The sequence below is a fragment of the Alosa pseudoharengus genome, unplaced genomic scaffold, assembly GCF_046254945.1.
Source record: "Alosa pseudoharengus isolate Yale_2024_CS ecotype anadromous, Long Island Sound unplaced genomic scaffold, YU_APseudo_1.1 YU_APseudo_1.1_scf_18, whole genome shotgun sequence".
Classification (NCBI taxonomy): domain Eukaryota; kingdom Metazoa; phylum Chordata; class Actinopteri; order Clupeiformes; family Clupeidae; genus Alosa; species Alosa pseudoharengus.
Genome location: NW_027468650.1, coordinates 21,741,025 through 21,763,817, shown reverse-complemented (window position 1 = coordinate 21,763,817; position 22,793 = coordinate 21,741,025). Strand labels below are relative to the sequence as shown.

The 22,793-nt window shown below is 34.1% G+C and overlaps 2 protein-coding genes across 3 annotated transcripts in view; one reads left to right on the top strand and one right to left on the bottom strand.

Moving 5' to 3' along the window:
- Window positions 1–1,927: 1,927 nt before the first annotated feature.
- Window positions 1,928–4,054, bottom strand: ccl20b (chemokine (C-C motif) ligand 20b). Its single transcript, XM_076290525.1, has 4 exons — window positions 3,891–4,054; window positions 3,633–3,735; window positions 3,259–3,336; window positions 1,928–2,961 (listed from the first exon to the last, which is right to left on the bottom strand). The coding sequence occupies exons 1-4, from the start codon at window positions 3,970–3,972 to the stop codon at window positions 2,916–2,918; spliced, it is 309 nt and encodes a 102-aa protein (XP_076146640.1). The 5' UTR covers window positions 3,973–4,054; the 3' UTR covers window positions 1,928–2,915.
- The window catches only part of gorasp1b (golgi reassembly stacking protein 1b), a 41,253-nt gene continuing 22,437 nt past the window's right edge, over window positions 3,978–22,793 (top strand). The window contains exon 1 of one of the 2 annotated variants that reach the window (XM_076290522.1): window positions 3,978–4,066. The gene's annotated coding sequence lies outside the window, so the exon portion shown is untranslated. The remainder of the gene's footprint in view (window positions 4,067–22,793) is intronic. The other variant, XM_076290523.1, reaches the window with a different exon arrangement.

Genomic DNA, 22,793 nt, shown 5'->3' with positions numbered 1-22,793 from the left:
TACCGTTTACTTTGAGAAAGTCACCAGGTCCCCCTGGTTGAAAAACATCTCAAAGGAATAATTTTCTCACCCCCACAATTGAAATGGACATGGTGTCATTCAATCTCAGGCCATGTCCCTGGGTCAAAAAAATCCAGCAAAAGCTAAATTCATTGTCCAGGTGTGCACTTATAAAGGTTAAGTTGAGTTGTGCATGTTTGGAGAATAGTGATCCATGATCACATCCATGATGACTAAGTGATCAATTATGGGATGGGGGAAATTTCAACCACCAAAATACCCCCCCAAAGTGGAGAATAGCTATAGAAATGTATTAGTTTTGGGTGTTTTTCAGACAATGGGACCTGGTGACCTCAAAGTAAATGGTAACACTAAAACAAGGGGCTACATTAAGATTTTTGGAAGAAAAGATCAGTTAATTCACACAGGAATGCTTTACTCAGAGCAAAGAGATTTCTTAGATGTAATGAAATAATAAACAGAAAAATAGAATGAGAATTCTTTCATCAATTCAGTGGTGGTGTCTTTTACTTAGGGGCATATTTATTGAAGTAATCTAAAAGTAATCCTAAAGTAATCAGATTACGTTACATGTTTTTGGTAATCCTGATTACGTTACTGATTACAAAAATTGCCATGTAATTTGTAGTCAGTAATGGATTACATTTGAAAGTAATCTGACCCAACCCTGATGCACAGGGAGGTGAAAGTAGAGAAAAGCAAAGCTGAGTGAGGGCAGTTGAGGTGAGGAAGCTGATAGACAATATATGGAGACAAATGCAAAGTATAGGGAAGTGAGCCAACAATTGCACTCCATCATAATAATATCATATACAGCTCATAAATATGACATACAAAAGACCAAAACCAATAAATAATTATATATACGATATAACGACAAATCGATAACATTCACATCCTGGGACTTGATCTGCAAGATCTGTCACTTCCGTTGCATTTCATTTATTCATAGATTTATTTATCTTATGCAGCTCTGAGTTGTCTCATATCATATCTGATTATAATCACATTCTCTGCACTGTAGAGACTCTTCAGATGTGTTACATGGTTTTCATACACTCTGGAAATTGGTCAATTGGTGTCCACCAGGTGTCACTATCCTCCCTAGATAGCAATTCACTGAACTGAGGAAATGCAGTTTTTAAAAAAAAAAAAAAATCACTTGCACTGTGCTTATCTCACTCTGCACATAACAACAGACCCCAAATGTCCATCTTGTTGTTTTTTCCCCTTCAGTTATTGTCAGGAGTGAGGCTGCATAATCAGGGCTGGTAAAGGACCAAGGAAGACTATGGATCATCCACAAATGTTCTTATTAAAAATAGATTTGACCATAAGCTACTTGCATGAAGCGCGAAACATTCTGAAAACGTGTATATGATTTCTTAAAACTAGAATAATTGTAGTGAAGCTACAACCAACTAGATTATTGTTTGTAGTAATGTTTCCACACTTTTAGCAGTTTCATGACTCAAAATTGCTAATCAAATTTATTTTCATTTTGATTCAGAGAAGGGAGAATGACCAGATCTGACAGGCTATTGCCAAAGACAATGCATTCTCAGAGCCAGTTAACTGTTGACTGCTATCATTGAAAATCTACAATCAGTTGTTTTTCCATTTGTTAGCAGAAAAGTCAAGGCCATGGATTTGGTAGAGACCCATATCTGACATTCTTACACATATGCATTTTCTCTTAATACCCACTAGAAGGCGTTGGTTTGCTCCAATGTTCCACTTCCTGATAGAATGCCAACTACCTACTGTAATATCCTCATCTTGTGAGCATCTTGTTTTTTTGTTGTAAAATAGGCTATTATAGAGCATTTGTTTCTTCCAAGCAGAGATTACCATGTGTAAGCCATGTGATGTTATGAAATGCTGGTGGGAAAATAACAGTTCAATATGCAGTTTTCACATAAAGTTTTTATTATACAGATATACTGAGATAAACAGTGCAATAACACATTAAAATGGTCATGAAACTTGCACAATAACACTTATCAATGCCTTCAATATATGTCTCTCAAACAGGCTTAAAGCAAAGCTAATTGTAAATATCTAATCATATCTATCATACTCTCTACATTCAGTTTTAAGCCTTTGCGCCGTTGATAGCCATAATGGTATGAATGTTCATATGCTAAAAGATCCACTGGTTAGATTCCTTTCAACTTTATAACTGCATGCATCAGGGTTGTGCACAATTCCAATTGCAATTCTGCTTCCTGTTTGCTACCTCAATTGAAATGCAAGTGAAATTCAAGAATTGAATTGGAATTTAAGAGCCAGTTTGAATTAAATTCTGGAATTTTGCACAAGCCTGGCATGCATGCCATGCCACACAACTGTATGCCAACTAAGAATTCACAGCAGTACAGAGGCATACCATTGCAACATGGTAAATAGTCTTTTGATCTAAATGTATAATGGCAACTGCCAAGAACACATGGCAGAAATTCTTATGTTACTAGCCAATATAATCTACGAATCAATCACTGTTTAGATGTCACGGTAACACAGTATTCCATTTACATTGTGCACATATCTTTAAAGACAAACTAGGCCTAACTAATGATCAGGTTGTCATCAATAGCTTCACATGATATGGTATGGCACTATGTCATTACAAAAGCCATCTGGCATACACTTTCTGTTCATAAAAAAGAACATTGAAATACAAAAGAACAAATACGTCTTTTCAAAACAACCCTGTTTCAGTGTGAATAGCTGTTGGAGAAGAATATAAGGGCAGCGGATCTTCTTCCATGTAAAGGTGTTGGCTAAGATGAAGAATGATTGGGTGGGACAGGTTACAATAGCACATCTGGACCCGAATCGGTATTTAATCTCTTCTGCATACTGCCATTTTGAAAAGCATCCGGTGGATTAATTCATTTTTTGCCAATTATTGATGAAGACAGTCTTGCTGCTTTCTCCCTGAGAAAATATAATATTAGCAAACAACATTTTTACACCATAATCATTGTTCAGTGTTATCAATATGACAGTTGTAGAGAGCCAATTGACTGACACATTTGTCTACTTTCCTTTTAGAATAAACTTTACTTTGGCTTCACAGTACTTATATTGTGTGAGTTTGAAGTTTGAAGTTTGAAAGAAAAGTTATTCACAGATCGACTGAAAGAGTAAACCATTGAGCTATGTAGCTTTTTTTCCTTTTCTAGGTGGCATCCATTACAGACCACAAATGAGTTGAAATTAAAAACTACTCACTTCAGACACTGTATTCTGTGCTGAGTCCATGGCTTTTCAGGGTTTGCACAGATTAACTTTCCTGTAACACTGTGAAAACTGCAAGAGAGAGCAAAACACTTGTCAGACAAGAGCCCCAGCAGGTACAGATCTTATTTCTAATATGCAGCTGTGCTCATAAGTTTACATACCCTGTACATACACATGCTAAAGTTGACTTTTAATACCTTAATTAAAAAAATGAGGAAAAATCCAACTTTTAAGGACACCAGTTTTCTATCATAGTTAATAGTTCATAGTTAAACTAAAACCTGTAATACTAATGGCTCACTTTGTCTGCTGGTGCTTTTTGTGTATAGCTGCAGTCATACTTAATAATTAACATGATAACTCACATGATGGCTTTAATATCACAGGAGGTGTTGATATCCTGCATTGTGTATCCTTTCAGCTTCTGACACCGAATTGGCCTTTTGGAGTAGGAGAGGCAGCAAATTGCTGCATTGAGGAAACAGAAAAAAAATGTTTTTAGGTGAAAAACACACACACACACACACACACACTCTCTCTCTCACACACATACACACACACACACACATCATAGATCATATCATAATCATGAAATGCATATGTAAATGTGCCATTATATCTACCTGATTCTGTTGACAAAATGCAGGTGTTGAGGATCACAATGATGGTCAGTAAGGTTAGGGTACATAACCTGAGGCTTTCCATGTATCTTCAGCGCAAGTCCAGGGATAAGAGAAATCAGAGGCAGCAGTAGTTTGGTGGGCCTGCAACATCATACTGTGAGAAGGAGCACTGAAAGGTATTTTTATAGCCCTATCCGGGATTTTCCCTTTTTACTTCCTTGTACTTTTTCTTCAAGCCCAGGTAGTCACCTGTGACACCTAATCCCTCCCCCATTACTGTTGCATAGCTGTGTTGAATACTCTTTCTAGTACAGTTCATACAAAGAAAGTTGGCGCATTAAAATGCAAGCAATAAATGAATACTGAAGGATCAAATACATACATATATGAATACCTAGAAGATTTACATAAATGATTTCATGGATAATGGTTCATTATATGTCTTGATCCTATATTTGTAGTATGATACATTGAGAACACTATGTACACTAAATATGAACTAGAAAAGCATTTCCTGAAGGAAATACAGTGCATGAAAATGCAAAAAATATGATGTAAAATATCATACAGCTTAAAAACAAACTATATTGGTTGCTAGGTAGATGAGGTTTAATATAGTTGGAGTGACTGAACAGTTAAATAGGTGGATAGTTTATATGGTTAAATGATTTGCTTGGTAGATAAGGTTTAATATAGTTGGAATGATTGAACGGTTAAATAGGTGGATAATACTTAACTTAGTTAACTTAGCTAATGTTTTCATTTTTAGCAGTTTTGCTAACTAGCATACTAACATGCTAGCATGCTAACCATTTTACTTAGCTAACTTAGCTAATCATTTTTAATAGTTTTGCTAAAAATGCTAACTAGCATGTTAACATGCTAGCATGCTAACTATGCTAACCACGTGACTTAGCTAACTTAGCTAATCGTTTTTAGCAGTTTTGCTAAAAATGCTAACTAGCATGCTAACATGCTAGCATGCTAACTATGCTAACCATGTGACTTAGCTAACTTAGCTAATCATTTTTAGCAGTTTTGCAAAAAATGCTAACTAGCATGCTAACATGCTAATTATGCTAACCATGTGACTTAGCTAACTTAGCTAATAATTTTTAGCAGTTTTGCAAAAAATGCTAACTAGCATGCTAACATGCTAGCATGCTAAATATGCTAACCATGTGACTTAGCTAACTTAGCTAATCTTTTTTGGCAGTTTTGCAAAAAATGCTAACTAGCATGCTAACATGCTAGCATGCTAACTATGCTAACCATGTGACTTAGCTAACTTAGCTAATCATTTTTAGCAGTTTTGCAAAAAATGCTAACTAGCATGCTAACATGCTAGCATGCTAACTATGCTAACCATGTGACTTAGCTAACTTAGCTAATCATTTTTAGCAGTTTTGTAAAAAATGCTAACTGGCATGCTAACTAGCATGCTAACATGCTAACTATGCTAACCAATTTACTTAGCTAACTTAGTTAACTAGCTACAGTGGGTAGGAGTCATAGTTGATGACAAGTAACAGTTACAATGGCTGAACAGTTAAAAAGTTCAGTAGTTTAAAGGGTTAAATTGTTTAACAGTGAAATATTGTAGTGAGGACTTTTATTTTGAAACAGTTTTTGGCAGAGGAAGCAGTTGAACAGGATGTGTAGTCTTAATAGGGCCAGTTTGTATGCTTAAAGCCTGAGAATGGCAGTTGAAACAGATGGCCGAACACCTGCCACAGGATTCTATTTGCTGTGATGTCATAAAGGGCAATGTTAAGTCAATGGGAAAATTTTGATAGTTTTTAATTAATAGTTTAAAAAGTATAAAAGTTACAAAGTTGAAAAATACAAAGCCCACATGTCCTAATTAAGACCTACGCGTCAATGTTTGAATGAAGTTTCTACGTTAAACGGTTGAAGCTGCATTAACTGCGTTAGAAGAAGAGGAATAATAAGAACTAGAAAAGCATTTCCTGAAGGAAATACAGTGCATGAAAATGCAAAAAATATATACTATATAAACTATATTGGTTGCTAGGTAGATGAGGTTTAATATAGTTGGAATGACTGAACAGTTAAATAGGTGGATAGTTTATACAGTTAAATGATTTGCTTGGTAGATAAGGTTTAATATAGTTGGAATGATTGAACGGTTAAATAGGTGGATAATACTTAACTTAGTTAACTTAGCTAATGTTTTCATTTTTAGTAGTTATGCTAACTAGCATGTTAGCAATGCTAGCATGCTAACTATGCTAACCATGTGACTTAGCTAACTTAGCTAATCATTTTTAGCAGTTTTGTAAAAATGCTAACTAGCATGCTAACATGCTAGCATGCTAACTATGCTAACCATGTGACTTAGCTAACTGAGCTAATCATTTTTAGCAGTTTTGTAAAAAATGCTAACTAGCATGCTAACATGCTAGCATGCTAACTATGCTAACCATGTGACTTAGCTAACTTAGCTAATCATTTTTAGCAGTTTTGCTAAAAATGCTAACTAGCATGCTAACATGTTAGCATGCTAACTATGCTAACCATGTGACTTAGCTAACTTAGCTAATCATTTTTAGCAGTTTTGCTAAAAATGCTAACTAGCATGCTAGCATGCTAACTATGCTAACCATGTGACTTAGCTAACTTAGCTAATCATTTTAGCAGTTTTGCTAAAAATGCTAACTAGCATGCTAACATGCTAGCATGCTAACTATGCTAACCAAGTTACTTAGCTAACTTAGCTAACTAGCTACAGTGGGTAGGAGTCATAGTTGATGACAAGTAACAGTTACAATGGCTGAACAGTTAAAAAGTTCAGTAGTTTAAAGGGTTAAATTGTTTAACAGTGAAATATTGTAGTGAGGACTTTTATTTTGAAACAGTTTTTGGCAGAGGAAGCAGTTGAACAGGATGTGTAGTCTTAATAGGGCCAGTTTGTATGCTTAAAGCCTGAGAATGGCAGTTGGGCCAGCTGGCCTGAACACCTGCCATAAGATTATTCTAATTGCTGTGATGTCATAAAGGGCAATGTTAAGTCAATGGGAAAATTTTGATAGTTTTTAATTAATAGTTTAAAAAGTATAAAAGTTACAAAGTTGAAAAATACAAAGCCCACATGTCCTAATTAAGACCTACGCGTCAATGTTTGAATGAAGTTTCTACGTTAAACGGTTGAAGCTGCATTAACTGCGTTAGAAGAAGAGGAATAATAAGAATAAGAAGCCTAGGAAGAACAGTACAGTGCATTTTCATGCACTGTAATAAGAAGAAGCCTAGGAAGAACAGTACAGTGCATTTTCATGCACTGTAACTAGAAAAGCATTTCCTGAAGGAAATATAGTGCATGAAAATGCAAAAATATGATGAGTTCATATGGTTAAATTATTTGCTTGGTAGATAAGGTTTACTATAGTTGGAATGACTGAACAGTTAAATAGGTTGATAATTGAAATGGTTAAATTATTTAGGCAGATAGTTGACGATAACTAACAGTTGGAATGGCTCCAATGTTTGCTAGTAGTTATGCTAACTATGTTAAAGATAATAATGGTAACCAAGTAACTATGCTAACTAGCATGCTAACAATATTAAAATGTTAACTATGCTAACCATATGACTTAGCTAACCTAGCTAATAATTTTTATTAGTTATGATAACTATGCTAATTAACATGCTAACATGCTAATTATGTTAACCATGTGACTTAGCTAACTTCACTTATCATTTTTAACAGTAATGCTAACTAGCATGCTAACATGCTAGCATGCTAACATGCTAACCATGTGACTTAGCTAACTTAGCTAATCATTTTTAGCAGTTTTGCTAAAAAATGCTAACTAGCATGCTAACATGCTAGCATGCTAACTATGCTAACCATATGACTTAGCTAACTTAGCTAATCATTTTTAGCAGTTTTGCAAAAAATGCTAACTAGCATGCTAACATGTTAGCATGCTAACTATGCTAACCATGTGACTTAGCTAACTTAGCTAATCATTTTTAGCAGTTTTGCAAAAAATGCTAACTAGCATGCTAACATGTTAGCATGCTAACTATGCTAACCATGTGACTTAGCTAACTTAGCTAATCGTTTTTAACAGTTTTGCTAAAAATGCTAACTAACATGCTAATTAGCATGCTAACATGCTAGCATGCTAACTATGCTAACCAAGTTACTTAGCTATCTTAGCTAACTAGCTACAGTGGGTAGGAGTCATAGTTGATGACAAGTAACAGTTACAATGGCTGAACAGATAAAAGTTCAGTAGTTTAAAGGGTTAAATTGTTTAACAGTGAAATATTGTAGTGAGGACTTTTATTTTGAAACAGTTTTTGGCAGAGGAAGCAGTTGAACAGGATGTGTAGTCTTAATAGGGCCAGTTTGTATGCTTAAAGCCTGAGACTGGCAGTTGATGCAGCTGGCCCGAACACCTGCCATAGGATTCTAATTGCTTAACGGCTCTATTGTGATGTCATCAGCCCATGTTAAGTCTATGGGGAAATTTTTAACAGTTTTTAATTAATAGTTTAAAAAGTATAAAAGTTACAAAGCTGAAAAATACAAAGCACCCATGTCCTAAGTAAGACCTACGTAACATAGTTTGAATGAAGTTTCTACGTTAAGCGGTTGAAGCTGCATTAATTGCGTTAGAAGAAGAAGAATAAGAAGCCTAGGAAGAACAGTACAGTGCATTTTCATGCACTGTAATAATAAAATGCCTTGGAATAACAGTACAGTGCATTTTCATGCACTGTAACTAGAAAAGCATTTCCTGAAGGAAATACAGTGCATGAAAATGCAAAAATATGATGAGTTCATATGGTTAAATTATTTGCTTGGTAGATAAGGTTTAATATAGTTGGAATGACTAAACAGTTAAATAGGTTGATAATTGAAATGGTTAAATTATTTAGGCAGATAGTTGATGATAACTAACAGTTGGAATGGCTCCAATGTTTTCTAGTAGTTATGCTAACTATGTTAACAAAGATGTTAACCAAGTTACTATGCTAACTAGCATGTTACCAATGTTAAAATGTTAACTATGCTAATCATATGACTTAGCTAACCTAGCTAATCATTTTTATTAGTTATGATAACTATGCTAATTAGCATGCTAACATGCTAACTCTGCTAACCATGTGACTTAGCTAACTTAGCTAATCATTTTTAGCAGTTTTGCTAATAATGCTAACTAGCATGTTAACATGCTAGCATGCTAACTATGTTAACCATGTGACTTAGCTAATAATTTTTAGTAGTTTTGCTAAAAATGCTAACTAACATGCTAACATGCTAGCATGCTAACTATGCTAACCATGTGACTTAGCTAACTTAGCTAATCATTTTTAGCAGTTTTGCAAAAAATGCTAACTAGCATGCTAACATGTTAGCATGCTAACTATGCTAACCATGTGACTTAGCTAACTTAGCTAATCATTTTTAGCAGTTTTGCTAAAAAATGCTAACTAGCATGCTAACATGTTAGCATGCCAACTATGCTAACCATGTGACTTAGCTGACTTAGCTAATCATTTTTAGCAGTTTTGTAAAAAATGCTAACTAGCATGCTAACATGTTAGCATGCTAACTATGCTAACCATGTGACTTAGCTAACTTAGCTAATCATTTTTAGCAGTTTTACTAAAAATGCTAACTAGCATGCTAACATGCTAACTATGCTAACCATGTGACTTAGCTAACTTAGCTAATCATTTTTAGCAGTTTTGCAAAAAATGCTAACTAGCATGCTAACATGCTAACTATGCTAACCATGTGACTTAGCTAACTTAGCTAATCATTTTTAGCAGTTTTACTAAAAATGCTAACTAGCATGCTAACATGCTAACTATGCTAACCATGTGACTTAGCTAACTTAGCTAATCATTTTTAGCAGTTTTGCAAAAAATGCTAACTAGCATGCTAACATGTTAGCATGCTAACTATGCTAACCATGTGACTTAGCTAACTTAGCTAATCATTTTTAGCAGTTTTGCAAAAAATGCTAACTAGCATGCTAACATGTTAGCATGCTAACTATGCTAACCATGTGACTTAGCTGACTTAGCTAATCATTTTTAGCAGTTTTGTAAAAAATGCTAACTAGCATGCTAACATGTTAGCATGCTAACTATGCTAACCATGTGACTTAGCTAACTTAGCTAATCATTTTTAGCAGTTTTGCTAAAAATGCTAACTAGCATGCTAACATGGTAGCATGTTAACTATGCTAACCATGTGACTTAGCTAACTTAGCTAATCATTTTTAGCAGTTTTGCTTAAAATACTAACTAGCATGCTAACTATGCTAACCATGTGACTTAGGAAACTTAGCTGATCATTTTTAGCAGTTTTGCTAAAAATGCTAACTAGCATGCTAACATGCTAGCATGCTAACTATGCTAACCATGTGACTTAGCTAACTTAGCTAATCATTTTTAGCAGTTTTACTAAAAATGCTAACTAGCATGCTAACATGCTAACTATGCTAACCATGTGACTTAGCTAACTTAGCTAATCATTTTTAGCAGTTTTGCTAAAAATGCTAACTAGCATGCTAACATGCTAGCATGCTAACTATGCTAACCATGTGACTTAGCTAACTTAGCTAATCATTTTTAGCAGTTTTGCTAAAAATGCTAACTAGCATGCTAACATGCTAGCATGCTAACTATGCTAACCATGTGACTTAGCTAACTTAGCTGATCATTTTTAGCAGTTTTGCTAAAAATGCTAACTAGCATGCTAACATGCTAGCATGCTAACTATGCTAACCATGTGACTTAGCTAACTTAGCTAACTAGCTACAGTGGGTAGGAGTCATAGTTGATGACAAGTAACAGTTACAATGGCTGAACAGTTAAAAAGTTCAGTAGTTTAAAGGGTTAAATTGTTTAACAGTGAAATATTGTAGTGAGGACTTTTATTTTGAAACAGTTTTTGGCAGAGGAAGCAGTTGAACAGGATGTGTAGTCTTAATAGGGCCAGTTTGTATGCTTAAAGCCTGAGACTGGCAGTTGATGCAGCTGGCCCGAACACCTGCCATAGGATTCTAATTGCTTAACGGCCGTATTGTGATGTCATAATCATAATGTTAAGTCAATGGGGAAATTTTGATTAGTTTTTAATTAATAGTTTAAAAAGTATAAAAGTTACAAAGTTGAAAAATACAAAGCTCACATGTCCTAAGTAAGACCTACGTAACATAGTTTGAATGAAGTTTCTACGTTAAACGGTTGAAGCTGCATTAGCTGCGTTAGAAGAAGAATAATAATAACTAGAAAAGCATTTCCTGAAGGAAATACAGTGCATGAAAATGCAAAAAATATGATGTAAAATATCATACAGAGTAAAAACAAACTATATTGGTTACTAGGTAGATGAGGTTTAATATAGTTGGAGTGACTGAACAGTTAAATAGGTGGATAGTTTATATGGTTAAATGATTTGCTTGGAAGATAAGGTTTAATAAAGTTGGAATGATTGAACGGTTAAATAGGTGGACAATACTTAACTTAGTTAACTTAGCTAATGCATTTTTAGTAGTTAGCAATGCTAACATGCTAACTATGTTAACCATGTGACTTAGCTAATCTAGCTAATCATTTTTAGCAGTTTTGTAAAAAATGCTAACTAGCATGCTAACATGTTAGCATGCTAACTATGCTAACCATGTGACTTAGCTAACTTAGCTAATCATTTCTAGCAGTTTTCCAAAACATGCTAACTAGCATGCTAACATGTTAGCATGCTAACTATGCTAACCATGTGACTTAGCTAACTTAGCTAATCATTTTTAGCAGTTTTGCAAAAAATGCTAACTAGCATGCTAACATGTTAGCATGCTAACTATGCTAACCATGTGACTTAGCTAACTTAGCTAATCATTTTTAGCAGTTTTGCTAAAAATGCTAACTAGCATGCTAACTAGCATGCTAACATGCTAGCATGCTAACTATGCTAACCATGTTACTTAGCTAACTTAGCTAACTAGCTACAGTGGGTAGGAGTCATAGTTGATGACAAGTAACAGTTACAATGGCTGAACAGTTAAAAAGTTCAGTAGTTTAAAGGGTTAAATTGTTTAACAGTGAAATATTGTAGTGAGGACTTTTATTTTGAAACAGTTTTTGGCAGAGGAAGCAGTTGAACAGGATGTGTAGTCTTAATAGGGCCAGTTTGTATGCTTTAAAGCTTGAGACTGGCAGTTGATGCAGGTGGCCCGAACACCTGCCATAGGATTCTAATTGCTTAACGGCTCTATTGTGATGTCATCAGCCCATGTTAAGTCTATGGGGAAATTTTGATTAGTTTTTAATTAATAGTTTAAAAAGTATAAAAGTTACAAAGATGAAAAATACATAGCACCCATGTCCTAAGTAAGACCTATGTAACATAGTTTGAATGAAGTTTCTACGTTAAACGGTTGAAGCTGCATTAAGTGCGTTAGAAGAAGAATAATAACTAGAAAAGCATTTCCTGAAGGAAATACAGTGCATGAAAATGCAAAAAATATATACTATATAAACTATATTGGTTGCTAGGTAGATGAGGTTTAATATAGTTGGAATGACTGAACAGTTAAATAGGTGGATAGTTTATACAGTTAAATGATTTGCTTGGTAGATAAGGTTTAATATAGTTGGAATGATTGAACGGTTAAATAGGTGGATAATACTTAACTTAGTTAACTTAGCTAATGTTTTCATTTTTAGTAGTTATGCTAACTAGCATGTTAGCAATGCTAGCATGCTAACTATGCTAACCATGTGACTTAGCTAACTTAGCTAATCATTTTTAGCAGTTTTGCTAAAAATGCTAACTAGCATGCTAACATGTTAGCATGCTAACTATGCTAACCATGTGACTTAGCTAACTTAGCTAATCATTTTTAGCAGTTTTGCTAAAAATGCTAACTAGCATGCTAACATGCTAACTATGCTAACCATGTGACTTAGCTAACTTAGCTAATCATTTTTAGCAGTTTTGTAAAAAATGCTAACTAGCATGCTAACATGCTAACATGCTAACTATGCTAACCATGTGACTTAGCTAACTTAGCTAATCATTTTTAGCAGTTTTGCAAAAAATGCTAACTAGCATGCTAACATGCTAGCATGCTAACTATGCTAACCATGTGACTTAGCTAACTTAGCTAATCATTTTTAGCAGTTTTACAAAAAATGCTAACTAGCATGCTAACATGCTAGCATGCTAACATGCTAACTATGCTAACCATGCTAACTAGCTACAGTGGGTAGGAGTCATAGTTGATGACAAGTAACAGTTACAATGGCTGAACAGTTAAAAAGTTCAGTAGTTTAAAGGGTTAAATTGTTTAACAGTGAAATATTGTAGTGAGGACTTTTATTTTGAAACAGTTTTTGGCAGAGGAAGCAGTTGAACAGGATGTGTAGTCTTAATAGGGCCAGTTTGTATGCTTAAAGCCTGAGACTGGCAGTTGAAACAGGTGGCCCGAACACCTGCCATAGGATTCTAATTGCTTAACGGCCGTATTGTGATGTCATAATCATAATGTTAAGTCAATGGGGAAATTTTGATTAGTTTTTAAGTTTAAAAAGTATAAAAGTTACAAAGTTGAAAAATACAAAGCTCACATGTCCTAATTAAGACCTACGTAACATAGTTTGAATGAAGTTTCTACGTTAAACGGTTGAAGCTGCATTAAGTGCGTTAGAAGAAGAATAATAATAACTAGAAAAGCATTTCCTGAAGGAAATACAGTGCATGAAAATGCAAAAAATATGATGTAAAATATCATACAGCGTAAAAACAAACTATATTGGTTGCTAGGTAGATGAGGTTTAATATAGTTGGAGTGACTGAACAGTTAAATAGGTGGATAGTTTATATGGTTAAATGATTTGCTTGGTAGATAAGGTTTAATATAGTTGGAATGATTGAACGGTTAAATAGGTGGATAATACTTAACTTAGTTAACTTAGCTAATGTTTTCATTTTTAGTAGTTATGCTAACTAGCATGTTAGCAATGCTAACATGCTAACTATGTTAACCATGTGACTTAGCTAACCTAGCTAATCATGTTTAGCAGTTTTGCTAACTAGCATATTAACATGCTAGCATGCTAACCATTTTACTTAGCTAACTTAGCTAATCATTTTTAATAGTTTTGCTAAAAATGCTAACTAGCATGCTAACATGTTAGCATGCTAACTATGCTAACCATGTGACTTAGCTAACTTAGCTAATCATTTTTAGCAGTTTTGTTAAAAATGCTAATTAGCATGCTAACATGCTAGCATGCTAACTATGCTAACCATGTGACTTAGCTAACTTAGCTAATCGTTTTTAGCAGTTTTGCAAAAAATGCTAACTAGCATGCTAACATGCTAACTATGCTAACCATGTGACTTAGCTAACTTAGCTAATCATTTTTAGCAGTTTTGCAAAAAATGCTAACTAGCATGCTAACATGTTAGCATGCTAACTATGCTAACCATGTGACTTAGCTAACCTAGCTAATCATTTTTAGCAATTTTGCAAAAAATGCTAACTAGCATGCTAACATGCTAGCATGCTAACTATGCTAACCATGTGACTTAGCTAACTTAGCTAATCATTTTTAGCAGTTTTGCAAAAAATGCTAACTAGCATGCTAACATGCTAGCATGCTAACATGCTAACTATGCTAACCATGCTAACTAGCTACAGTGGGTAGGAGTCATAGTTGATGACAAGTAACAGTTACAATGGCTGAACAGTTAAAAAGTTCAGTAGTTTAAAGGGTTAAATTGTTTAACAGTGAAATATTGTAGTGAGGACTTTTATTTTGAAACAGTTTTTGGCAGAGGAAGCAGTTGAACAGGATGTGTAGTCTTAATAGGGCCAGTTTGTATGCTTAAAGCCTGAGACTGGCAGTTGAAACAGGTGGCCCGAACACCTGCCATAGGATTCTAATTGCTTAACGGCCGTATTGTGATGTCATAATCATAATGTTAAGTCAATGGGGAAATTTTGATTAGTTTTTAAGTTTAAAAAGTATAAAAGTTACAAAGTTGAAAAATACAAAGCTCACATGTCCTAATTAAGACCTACGTAACATAGTTTGAATGAAGTTTCTACGTTAAACGGTTGAAGCTGCATTAAGTGCGTTAGAAGAAGAATAATAATAACTAGAAAAGCATTTCCTGAAGGAAATACAGTGCATGAAAATGCAAAAAATATGATGTAAAATATCATACAGCGTAAAAACAAACTATATTGGTTGCTAGGTAGATGAGGTTTAATATAGTTGGAGTGACTGAACAGTTAAATAGGTGGATAGTTTATATGGTTAAATGATTTGCTTGGTAGATAAGGTTTAATATAGTTGGAATGATTGAACGGTTAAATAGGTGGATAATACTTAACTTAGTTAACTTAGCTAATGTTTTCATTTTTAGTAGTTATGCTAACTAGCATGTTAGCAATGCTAACATGCTAACTATGTTAACCATGTGACTTAGCTAACCTAGCTAATCATGTTTAGCAGTTTTGCTAACTAGCATATTAACATGCTAGCATGCTAACCATTTTACTTAGCTAACTTAGCTAATCATTTTTAATAGTTTTGCTAAAAATGCTAACTAGCATGCTAACATGTTAGCATGCTAACTATGCTAACCATGTGACTTAGCTAACTTAGCTAATCATTTTTAGCAGTTTTGTTAAAAATGCTAATTAGCATGCTAACATGCTAGCATGCTAACTATGCTAACCATGTGACTTAGCTAACTTAGCTAATCGTTTTTAGCAGTTTTGCAAAAAATGCTAACTAGCATGCTAACATGCTAACTATGCTAACCATGTGACTTAGCTAACTTAGCTAATCATTTTTAGCAGTTTTGCAAAAAATGCTAACTAGCATGCTAACATGTTAGCATGCTAACTATGCTAACCATGTGACTTAGCTAACCTAGCTAATCATTTTTAGCAATTTTGCAAAAAATGCTAACTAGCATGCTAACATGCTAGCATGCTAACTATGCTAACCATGTGACTTAGCTAACTTAGCTAATCATTTTTAGCAGTTTTGCAAAAAATGCTAACTAGCATGCTAACATGCTAGCATGCTAACATGCTAACTATGCTAACCATGCTAACTAGCTACAGTGGGTAGGAGTCATAGTTGATGACAAGTAACAGTTACAATGGCTGAACAGTTAAAAAGTTCAGTAGTTTAAAGGGTTAAATTGTTTAACAGTGAAATATTGTAGTGAGGACTTTTATTTTGAAACAGTTTTTGGCAGAGGAAGCAGTTGAACAGGATGTGTAGTCTTAATAGGGCCAGTTTGTATGCTTAAAGCCTGAGACTGGCAGTTGAAACAGGTGGCCCGAACACCTGCCATAGGATTCTAATTGCTTAACGGCCGTATTGTGATGTCATAATCATAATGTTAAGTCAATGGGGAAATTTTGATTAGTTTTTAATTAATAGTTTAAAAAGTATAAAAGTTACAAAGTTGAAAAATACAAAGCTCACATGTCCTAAGTAAGACCTACGTAACATAGTTTGAATGAAGTTTCTACGTTAAACGGTTGAAGCTGCATTAAGTGCGTTAGAAGAAGAATAATAATAATAACTAGAAAAGCATTTCCTGAAGGAAATACAGTGCATGAAAATGCAAAAATATGATGCGTTCATATGGTTAAATTATTTGCTTGGTAGATAAGGTTTAATATAGTTAGAATGACTGAACAGTTAAATAGGTTGATAAATGAAATGGTTAAATTATTTAGGCAGATAGTTGACGATAACTAACAGTTGGAATGGCTCCAATGTTTGCTAGTAGTTATGCTAACTATGTTAATAAAGATAATGTTAACCAAGTTACTATGCTAACTAGCATGCTAACAATGTTAAAATGTTAACTATGCTAACCATATGACTTAGCTAACCTAGCTAATCATTTTTATTAGTTATGATAACTATGCTAATTAACATGCTAACATGCTAACTATGCTAACCATGTGACTTAGCTAACTTAGCTAATCATTTTTTGCAGTTTTACTAAAAATGCTAACTAGCATGCTAACATGCTAGCATGCTAACTATGCTAACCATGTGACTTAGCTAACTTAGCTAATCATTTTTAGCAGTTTTGCAAAAAATGCTAACTAGCATGCTAACATGCTAGCATGCTAACTATGCTAACCACGTGACTTAGCTAACTTAGCTAATCATTTTTAGTAGTTTAGCAAAAAATGCTAACTAGCATGCTAACATGCTAGCATGCTAACTATGCTAACCATGTGACTTAGCTAACTTAGCTAATCATTTTTAGTAGTTTAGCAAAAAATGCTAACTAGCATGCTAACATGCTAGCATGCTAACTATGCTAACCATGTGACTTAGCTAACTTAGCTAATCATTTTTAGCAGTTTTGCAAAAAATGCTAACTAGCATGCTAACATGCTAGCATGCTAACTATGCTAACCATGTGACTTAGCTAATCATTTTTAGCAGTTTTGAAAAAAATGCTAACTAGCATGCTAACATGCTAGCATGCTAACATGCTAACTATGCTAACCATGCTAACTAGCTACAGTGGGTAGGAGTCATAGTTGATGACAAGTAACAGTTACAATGGCTGAACAGTTAAAAAGTTCAGTAGTTTAAAGGGTTATATTGTTTAACAGTGAAATATTGTAGTGAGGACTTTTATTTTGAAACAGTTTTTGGCAGAGGAAGCAGTTGAACAGGATGTGTAGTCTTAATAGGGCCAGTTTGTATGCTTAAAGCCTGAGACTGGCAGTTGAAACAGGTGGCCCGAACACCTGCCATAGGATTCTAATTGCTTAACGGCCGTATTGTGATGTCATAATCATAATGTTAAGTCAATGGGGAAATTTTGATTAGTTTTTAATTAATAGTTTAAAAAGTATAAAAGTTACAAAGTTGAAAAATACAAAGCTCACATGTCCTAAGTAAGACCTACGTAACATAGTTTGAATGAAGTTTCTACGTTAAACGGTTGAAGCTGCATTAAGTGCGTTAGAAGAATAATAATAATAATAATAATAATAAAATGCCTTGGAATAACAGTACAGTGCATTTTCATGCACTGTAATAATAACTAGAAAAGCATTTCCTGAAGGAAATACAGTGCATGAAAATGCAAAAAATATGATGTAAAATATCATACAGAGTAAAAACAAACTATATTGGTTGCTAGGTAGATGAGGTTTAATATAGTTGGAGTGACTGAACAGTTAAATAGGTGGATAGTTTATATGGTTAAATGATTTGCTTGGAAGATAAGGTTTAATAAAGTTGGAATGATTGAACGGTTAAATAGGTGGACAATACTTAACTTAGTTAACTTAGCTAATGCATTTTTAGTAGTTAGCAATGCTAACATGCTAACTATGTTAACCATGTGACTTAGCTAATCTAGCTAATCATTTTTAGCAGTTTTGCTAACTATGCTAACTAGCATGCTAACATGTTAGCATGCTAAGTATGCTAGCATGCTAAGTATGCTAGCATGCTAACTATGCTAACCATGTGACTTAGCTAACTTAGCTAATCATTTTTAGCAGTTTTGTAAAAAATGCTAACTAGCATGCTAACATGTTAGCATGCTAACTATGCTAACCATGTGACTTAGCTAACTTAGCTAATCATTTTTAGCAGTTTTGTAAAAAATGCTAACTAGCATGCTAACATGCTAGCATGCTAACTATGCTAACCATATGACTTAGCTAACTTAGCTAATCATTTTTAGCAGTTTTGTAAAAAATGCTAACTAGCATGCTAACATGCTAGCATGCTAACATGCTAGCATGCTAACTATGCTAACCATGCTAACTAGCTACAGTGGGTAGGAGTCATAGTTGATGACAAGTAACAGTTACAATGGCTGAACAGTTAAAAAGTTCAGTAGTTTAAAGGGTTAAATTGTTTAACAGTGAAATATTGTAGTGAGGACTTTTATTTTGAAACAGTTTTTGGCAGAGGAAGCAGTTGAACAGGATGTGTAGTCTTAATAGGGCCAGTTTGTATGCTTAAAGCCTGAAACTGGCAGTTGATCCAGGTGGCCCGAACACCTGCCATAGGATTCTAATTGCTTAACGGCTATATTGTGATGTCATAATCATAATGTTAAGTCAATGGGGAAATTTTGATTAGTTTTTAATTAATAGTTTAAAAAGTATAAAAGTTACAAAGATGAAAAATACATAGCACCCATGTCATAAGTAAGACCTACGCAACGCAGTTTGAATGAAGTTTCTACGTTAAACGGTTGAAGCTGTATTAAGCGCGTTAGAAGAAGAAGAAGAATAAGAACTAGAAAAGCATTTCCTGAAGGAAATACAGTGCATGAAAATGCAAAAATATGATAAGTTCATATGGTTAAATTATTTGCTTGGTAGATAAGGTTTACTATAGTTGGAATGACTGAACAGTTAAATAGGTTGATAATTGAAATGGTTAAATTATTTAGGCAGATAGTTGATGATAGTTGGATAGTTGGAAACAGTTGGAATGGCTCCAATGTTTGCTAGTAGTTATGCTAACTATGTTAAAGATAATAATGTTAACCAAGTAACATTTAGGATGCTAACAATGTTAAAATGTTAACTATGCTAACCATATGACTTAGCTAACCTAACTAATCATTTTTATTAGTTATGATAACTATGCTAATTAGCATGTTAACATGCTAATTATGTTAACCATGTGACTTAGCTAACTTCGCTAATCATTTTTAACAGTGATGCTAACTATGCTAACTAACATGTTAACATGCTAGCATGCTAACTATGCTAACCATGTGACTTAGCTAACTTAGCTAATCATTTTCAGCAGTTTTACAAAAAATGCTAACTAGCATGCTAACATGCTAGCATGCTAACTATGCTAACCATGTGACTTAGCTAACTTAGCTAATCATTTTCAGCAGTTTTGCAAAAAATGCTAACTAGCATGCTAACATGTTAGCATGCTAACTATGCTAACCACGTGACTTAGCTAACTTAGCTAATCATTTTTAGCAGTTTTGCAAAAAATGCTAACTAGCATGCTAACATGTTAGCATGCTAACTATGCTAACCACGTGACTTAGCTAACTTAGCTAATCATTTTCAGCAGTTTTGCAAAAAATGCTAACTAGCATGCTAACATGTTAGCATGCTAACTATGCTAACCACGTGACTTAGCTAACTTAGCTAATCATTTTTAGCAATTTTGTAAAAAATGCTAACTAGCATGCTAACATGCTAACATGCTAACTATGCTAACCATGTGACTTAGCTAACTTAGCTAATCATTTTTAGCAGTTTTGCAAAAAATGCTAACTAGCATGCTAACATGCTAGCATGCTAACATGCTAACTATGCTAACCATGCTAACTAGCTACAGTGGGTAGGAGTCATAGTTGATGACAAGTAACAGTTACAATGGCTGAACAGTTAAAAAGTTCAGTAGTTTAAAGGGTTAAATTGTTTAACAGTGAAATATTGTAGTGAGGACTTTTATTTTGAAACAGTTTTTGGCAGAGGAAGCAGTTGAACAGGATGTGTAGTCTTAATAGGGCCAGTTTGTATGCTTAAAGCCTGAGACTGGCAGTTGAAACAGGTGGCCCGAACACCTGCCATAGGATTCTAATTGCTTAACGGCCGTATTGTGATGTCATAATCATAATGTTAAGTCAATGGGGAAATTTTGATTAGTTTTTAATTAATAGTTTAAAAAGTATAAAAGTTACAAAGTTGAAAAATACAAAGCTCACATGTCCTAAGTAAGACCTACGTAACATAGTTTGAATGAAGTTTCTACGTTAAACGGTTGAAGCTGCATTAAGTGCGTTAGAAGAAGAATAATAATAACTAGAAAAGCATTTCCTGAAGGAAATACAGTGCATGAAAATGCAAAAAATATGATGTAAAATATCATACAGAGTAAAAACAAACTATATTGGTTGCTAGGTAGATGAGGTTTAATATAGTTGGAGTGACTGAACAGTTAAATAGGTGGATAGTTTATATGGTTAAATGATTTGCTTGGAAGATAAGGTTTAATATAGTTGGAATGATTGAACGGTTAAATAGGTGGACAATACTTAACTTAGTTAACTTAGCTAATGTATTTTTAGTAGTTAGCAATGCTAACATGCTAACTATGTTAACCATGTGACTTAGCTAATCTAGCTAATCATTTTTAGCAGTTTTGCTAACTATGCTAACTAGCATGCTAACATGTTAACATGCTAACTATACTAACCATGTGACTTAGCTAACTTAGCTAATCATTTTTAGTAGTTTTGAAAAAAATGCTAACTAGCATGCTAACATGCTAGCATGCTAACTATGCTAACCATGTGACTTAGCTAACTTAGCTAATCATTTTTAGCAGTTTTGTAAAAAATGCTAACTAGCATGCTAACATGTTAGCATGCTAACTATGCTAACCATATGACTTAGCTAACTTAGCTAATCATTTTTAGCAGTTTTGTAAAAAATGCTAACTAGCATGCTAACATGTTAGCATGCTAACTATGCTAACCATGTGACTTAGCTAACTTAGCTAATCATTTTTAGCAGTTTTGTAAAAAATGCTAACTAGCATGCTAACATGTTAGCATGCTAACTATGCTAACCATGTGACTTAGCTAACTTAGCTAATCATTTTTAGCAGTTTTGTAAAAAATGCTAACTAGCATGCTAACATGCTAGCATGCTAACTATGCTAACCATGCTAACTAGCTACAGTGGGTAGGAGTCATAGTTGATGACAAGTAACAGTTACAATGGCTGAACAGTTAAAAAGTTCAGTAGTTTAAAGGGTTAAATTGTTTAACAGTGAAATATTGTAGTGAGGACTTTTATTTTGAAACGGTTTTTGGCAGAGGAAGCAGTTGGACAGGATGTGTAGTCTTAATAGGGCCAGTTTGTATGCTTAAAGCCTGAGACTGGCAGTTGAAACAGGTGGCCCGAACACCTGCCGTAGGATTCTAATTGCTTAACGGCCGTATTGTGATGTCATAATCATAATGTTAAGTCAATGGGGAAATTTTGATTCGTTTTTAATTAATAGTTTAAAAAGTATAAAAGTTACAAAGTTGAAAAATACAAAGCTCACATGTCCTAAGTAAGACCTACGTAACATAGTTTGAATGAAGTTTCTACGTTAAACGGTTGAAGCTGCATTAAGTGCGTTAGAAGAAGAATAATAATAATAATAATAATAAAATGCCCTGGAATAACAGTACAGTGCATTTTCATGCACTGTAATAATAATAAAATGCCTTGGAATAACAGTACAGTGCATTTTCATGCACTGTAATAAGAAGAAGCCTAGGAAGAACAGTACAGTGCATTTTCATGCACTGTAATAAAATGCCTTGGAATAACAGTACAGTGCATTTTCATGCACTGTAATAAAATGCCTTGGAATAACAGTACAGTGCATTTTCATGCACTGTAATAATAATAAAATGCCTTGGAATAACAGTACAGTGCATTTTCATGCACTGTAATAAGAAGAAGCCTAGGAAGAACAGTACAGTGCATTTTCATGCACTGTAATAAAATGCCTTGGAATAACAGTACAGTGCATTTTCATGCACTGTAATAATAATAAAATGCCTTGGAATAACAGTACAGTGCATTTTCATGCACTGTAATAAAATGCCTTGGAATAACAGTACAGTGCATTTTCATGCACTGTAACTAGAAAAGCATTTCCTGAAGGAAATACAGTGCATGAAAATGCAAAAATATGATGAGTTCATATGGTTAAATTATTTGCTTGGTAGATAAGGTTTACTATAGTTGGAATGACTGAACAGTTAAATAGGTTGATAATTGAAATGGTTAAATTATTTAGGCAGATAGTTGACGATAACTAACAGTTGGAATGGCTCCAATGTTTGCTAGTAGT

Excerpts from the sequence above, each read along its gene's own strand:
- ccl20b (XM_076290525.1), bottom strand. The coding sequence starts at position 3,972 with ATGGAAAGCCTCAGGTTATGTACCCTAACCTTACTGACCATCATTGTG. Across the intron at positions 3,337-3,632 it reads TGTGATATTAAAGCCATCAT|TTTTCACAGTGTTACAGGAA; the intron begins GTGAGTTATCAT and ends TCTCTCTTGCAG. Across the intron at positions 2,962-3,258 it reads CACAGAATACAGTGTCTGAA|GGAGAAAGCAGCAAGACTGT; the intron begins GTGAGTAGTTTT and ends ATATTTTCTCAG.